The 5,808-nt window shown below is 45.1% G+C and overlaps 1 protein-coding gene across 2 annotated transcripts in view; it reads right to left on the bottom strand.

Moving 5' to 3' along the window:
- Positions 1 to 214: 214 nt before the first annotated feature.
- si:ch211-11n16.2 (zinc finger FYVE domain-containing protein 1) overlaps positions 215 to 5,808 on the bottom strand; it is an 11,250-nt gene continuing 5,656 nt past the window's right edge. Inside the window, exons 6-11 of one of the 2 annotated variants that reach the window (XM_047820729.1) lie at positions 4,859 to 4,956; positions 4,452 to 4,569; positions 3,914 to 4,084; positions 3,610 to 3,799; positions 3,406 to 3,504; positions 215 to 2,988 (exon numbers count right to left, since the gene is read on the bottom strand). In XM_047820729.1, the coding sequence (XP_047676685.1) occupies positions 2,756 to 2,988; positions 3,406 to 3,504; positions 3,610 to 3,799; positions 3,914 to 4,084; positions 4,452 to 4,569; positions 4,859 to 4,956 (909 nt within the window). In that variant the 3' untranslated portion in view covers positions 215 to 2,755. Of the gene's footprint in view, positions 2,989 to 3,405; positions 3,508 to 3,609; positions 3,800 to 3,913; positions 4,085 to 4,451; positions 4,570 to 4,858; positions 4,957 to 5,808 lie in introns of both variants that reach the window. The other variant, XM_027155520.2, reaches the window with a different exon arrangement.

Genomic DNA, 5,808 nt, shown 5'->3' with positions numbered 1-5,808 from the left:
CAAATCTCAGGTTCCACAGAAGGACAAAACACAGATATTTAAAGGGTTTAGATTTCTTTTTCCTCAGCAGCTTAGCTCCAACTTTACTAATTACAGTATGTCTTCTAGTGTTTACCCCATTATCTGCATTATCATTCACTCACACACACACACACACTCACTCACACACACACACACACTAGCTGCATAAATAGAGACATTTTAAGTCATCTTGTTTGATCTCATCATATTCTTTAATATTCATAAAAGTTAAGAGTGGATTATAAAACTTAATACATGACCAACAGAATTATTTGGTTAATTACATCATAAAAGTCCAGTAGGATTTGTTCCAGTCCACAGTTTGGAAATTACAAAAAGAATTTTCCAGATATTCCGTTAAATTGCTTAAACAGATAAAGTGCTGCCCGTAAACCAGATGAAGAGCATTTTAAACATGTGACAGGACCAGAAGGTGGAGAGATGTTCTGATCATGACGTCCACTCGCTTTGGTACTCGGGTGTGAGAAGCTCCAGAGCAGATGCTGAGTCAGACAGAGGTGTGGTCAGGAGACCAGGATTCATCCTGCTGGGACTGAACCAGTAACGGACTGGTTTGTGCTAGATGATTGTGGTGATATCTTTATATGTTTATAATATTTTGCTCTATAATGGCAGAAAAGATTAAATAACTAGTTAAAGTGCAATATATTGATGCAGAACCTCGAGCTGCTGATCCTGTGATCAACACATTACAGAGCCAGGAGATAGGAACATCTAAACAGGATCCACACACACACACACACACACACACACACACACACACACACACACACACACATACATACACACACACACACACACCCACACACTCATACCGACATACACGCCCGCCCGCACAAACACCGACACACACCCACACACTCAAGCACATACTGACACACGCACACCTACACACATACCGACACACACACGAACAACCAACACACACCCACACACACTGACACACACACACACCCACACACTAAACTAGCAGGACATCAAAAGCTACTTCTGTGTAAATCTAACATTAAAACATTTTTTAATATTATTATTAATAATAAAATGACTAATTATGAAGACACGCCTACTTTACTGTAAGAAAATCTCAGCTACATCTCGATACACACTCTTACTGAAACATCTTCAGGTGGTGTGAGATGTTACTTTCCTCGACTGTGATTGGCTGCTGATCTGAATCCCCGCCCCTTCCTACCTACAGATGAATACAGATTCATCCACTGAAGTTTATTTCCAGATACAGCTTTAGCTGCTGCCTTCTAATTAATAATAATAGCTCCAGAAGTATTGGCACCCCGTTAGAGGGCTAAGAAAACATGTCTTTGTGGTTAATTTGCTTAGAGAAACGCAAGAGAAATTATTGGCACCTGTAGAAATTCTACCCTGCAGCCTGTGGCTTTGAGCTCTGGCTCATGTGATACTGCATAACTAGAGGTGTGTACAGTTGGAGTTTACGCTAATTAACCATGAAGACAATTGTCATAACTGATCTTAAGCCTTAAGAAAGACTTCTTAAGCCTGTAGGTCCACCGAGGAAGAGAGACGAACACACCCGACTCATTTAATAGTGTAGATCGATGGACTGTTTAACTGCGTGAACGTTTCCAAGTCGCAGTGTAATATATATATATATATGGTCACCGAGGAACAGACATAATGACCCTCAACGATGTCTACAGGAGACCCTGACGGAGCAGACGTGATCTCGTACACCTCCGACTGAACAAAGTTAAAAAGCAAGGCAGCTGTGTTAGTGTGTGTATTAATGGTTGCATAACTCAGCAGTGTGTTGATCATGTGCTCGGTGACAGCACTGCTGTACCACACAGTCAAGCACCAATAACCTAACAGGTTCATTCTCCAGTAGTGATCAAGCCTCTGACTCCACACCTTCCTGCTCTGTAGATCTGATCAAATAACGGTCACACGATAGTGTTCAGTAAAATGTAAACAAGAAGAAGCCCAGAGACAGACTGCGTTAATGTCCTGAACCGACCTGCAACTGCAAAGGGGAATAAAGTGAATAAATCCCACGTCGTGTTTTCTAAACACACTGAACTGATGCCTGGATATATTTTGTTGTACTTGACGGATAAATTACACGAATTAAATTCATTGTCCAGTCTCTAAACCTTCACCACAAACTTTTAGATCGAGAGAATACCGGTTTGCGATGAGACGGAGGGGGCGGGGCTTCTAAGTGGGTGTGTTATTCTGGACAGATTAAATCACCCACACAAACAGGTCTTTAATCAGTGCATTTTTTTTCTTTATTATATGTCGATACGTTTGCGTGGTGCAGAAACCCGCAGATTATTGATAAGTACCTGATTTATCGTGACGAGCGTCCGAGTGACGCCGCTCCGTCACACCCACCCTGTAATAAACATTACATGTTCACAGTGGGAATTTTCCTGCCCTGAATTCTCCTGAAAATGTTCTTTATGAACATTAAACTACAAGCTGTAGTGCTGAGAGAGTAATAAACATCGTGCTATAGGACGATACACGAGGGGAGGCACTGGAAAGCCCAGGAATCTGATCCCAAAGCAAAGCAGAGGGATTTAAAAGCTACTGATTAATTCAGCGTTCGTCGACGGCATCCGTGTACATCATCTTACTGATGTTTTAGATTAATGCCTTCAGGTAAAATACACCGGAACAAATGGCGGAATTCTGAGAGCCACAGGGTTTTAGTGTGCCACCAGTTTCGGACTCACTGGGAGTCTAACTGAGTGACGCAGGCATCACACACCCTCACCGGATGATCCCAGCCGCGGGAGGGCACGGGGCGGCACTGAGACGAGCACACACTACACACACCCTGACCACACGCACGGCAGTGGTGCTTGGACACGCTGGAGCTGAACGCCTTGGTACACTGGTGGCACTGCGTGATCTCGTGGTCTGGAACCCAGTAGTCAGGTCTGGCTACACCTTTTACAAAACCTGCAGTGACACAAACACACAACACGAGGACAGACGTCAATAACGTGACCGGAATAATGAGGGTTAAAAGACAATACGCCTTATTTATCAGCCTGAAACAGGATAATAAGAAGACATTTTAATCAGTGTGTTAAATATCTCGGTTGTTTTGGTCATGAATTTAGTTACATCACCTCCACGCTGCAGCACTCTTACACAACTTACACATCAGGATGAATTACACGGACAGTAAGTTAGTGTTAATAATAATAATAAAGCAGCGGGCTTCAGATGAGATGGTCCACCATCACGCCATCGGCACAATAAGAGCTGAGGTTCTGCAGCAGCTGTGCTACATGTAAAGGGTTTAAAACTGTAAATCACGATCAGCTCGAGTGAGCGCAGCCACAGTGTTGTGTGTATTTAGCGAACACTCACACAGAGAGTAGTCTACTGCAGTGGAGACGATGTCCAGCGTAGACTGCGCCACCTCCGTCACCCTGCGGGCCACCAGTGCCTTTGGCTCCGTCTGCTCCGCTGCTGGAAACAGAAAAGTGCACAGCAAAGTGTTAAAAGCTGCTGCAGTTCATCCTTCATCCTGTAGGGATGTTAACAGAGATGTGTGTGAGCTTGTGTTCGTACCCTTGACAGCTTGTGGAGCTGATCCTCTCTGGTGGCAGGAGTCACAAACTCGCACAGGGTTCTTGCCCCAGCCTCTCTCGGGCACGGGCATGCTGCGGGTAGAGCAGGCCTGACAGAAACCCTCACCGCAGGCACGGCAGTGGTGCTTCCTCTCCACCTCCTCGAACAAGCGTTTACAGCCGTGACACTCCTACGGAGCAGAAACATTAAGATGGTCTAAATACTCTCTCAACACGTGTGAGTGTAAAGTCCGACTTAAACACACGCTCGGATCAGATCTCCTGAGTGACGCAGGAGAACTTACTGTAATTTCAGTATTTGGTCTCCAGTAAGGCGGCGCCACCTGATCTGTGATCCAGGTTGTGACTGCTTTAGTGGGACCAGAGCTGTACTCTGAGACTGACTGGAGGACGTAGTTTACACCATCTAACACTCGCTGGGCCGCGTTCTGGTGGTCTGCCTGGAATACTTCTGACTGAAGAGGGAGGAGGGGAGGATGGAAGGGGGGGGGGGGGGGGTGCGAGAGAGAGACAGAGAGAAAGAGACAAAGAGAGAGAGAGACAGAGAGAGAGACAGAGAGAGAGAGAGAGTGAGACATTGAGAGAGAGAGTGAGACATTGAGAGAGAGAGTGAGACATTGAGAGAGAGAGTGAGACATTGAGAGAGAGAGTGAGACATTGAGAGAGAGAGAGAGAATGTATAAGAACTCAAACTACAACACTAAAGTACTCGCTCTGTCGCTAGGAAACTCCAAGACTGTGTGATGATGTCACAGCCACCTGTATGGTGGTTTCCGTGGCAACCCCACACACAGAGGAATAAGAGTAGGGATAAAGACTGACCCCCTGCCAGACGTGCTTGACCTCAGTGCGCACTACGGTGCTCTCGGGGTCTTGGTTCCCCATCCAGTACTGTCTGCTCCTGTAGATGATGCCACAGTGTGGACACTCCAGCACGTACCTGCAGATACAGACACGTGTTTATCACAGGAGAACCGTCAAAGGCAGAAAGCTGGGGCAGATTACACATGTGAAAGGAGGAAGGGGCAGGACTTCAGGGGCAAGTGAATATCAGACACAACTGTCAATCATTCCAGATCTATATGCTGAGGAGTTAAATACAGAAGATTTGGGTGTTTAACTGACTGATAATTCATACTGGGGTTAAAATTCAGCATTTCTACACAAAATACACAAAGATTTGTTCAGTTGTGTAATAAAAACATGGACGTTTGATCTGTTGCACTTACCCCGACCAGGCGTACTTCGCCAGACCGAACCAGGGGTTATCAGAGGAGGCTGATGTTTTGGGGACAACGATCACTTCTCTGCCTCCTTCATAACATTTCTGCAGACAGTAACACACACACACACACATTTGTGCAGACAGTAACACACACACACACACATTTGTGCAGACAGTAACACACACACACACACATTTGTGCAGACAGTAACACACACACACACACACATTTGTGCAGACAGTAACACACACACACACATTTGTGCAGACAGTAACACACACACACACACACACATTTGTGCAGACAGTAACACACACACACACACACACACATTTGTGCAGACAGTAACACACACACACACACACACACACACACACACATTTGTGCAGACAGTAACACACACACACACATTTGTGCAGACAGTAACACACACACACATTTGTGCAGACAGAAACACACACACACATTTGTGCAGACAGTAACACACACACACACATTTGTGCAGACAGTAACACACACACACATTTGTGCAGACAGTAACACACACACACATTTGTGCAGACAGTAACACACACACACACATTTGTGCAGACAGTAACACACACACACACACACACACATTTGTGCAGACAGTAACACACACACACACATTTGTGCAGACAGTAACACACACACACACACACAAATTTTTGCAGACAGTAACACACACACACACATTTGTGCAGACAGTAACACACACACACACACATTTGTGCAGACAGTAACACACACACACACACATTTGTGCAGACAGTAACACACACACACACACACATTTGTGCAGACAGTAACACACACACACACACACACACACATTTGTGCAGACAGTAACACACACACACACACATTTGTGCAGACAGTAACACACACACACACACATTTGTGCAGACAGTAACACACACACACACATTTGT

Source organism: Tachysurus fulvidraco, chromosome 11 (assembly GCF_022655615.1).
Source record: "Tachysurus fulvidraco isolate hzauxx_2018 chromosome 11, HZAU_PFXX_2.0, whole genome shotgun sequence".
Classification (NCBI taxonomy): domain Eukaryota; kingdom Metazoa; phylum Chordata; class Actinopteri; order Siluriformes; family Bagridae; genus Tachysurus; species Tachysurus fulvidraco.
This window is presented reverse-complemented; position numbering and strand designations above follow the sequence as displayed.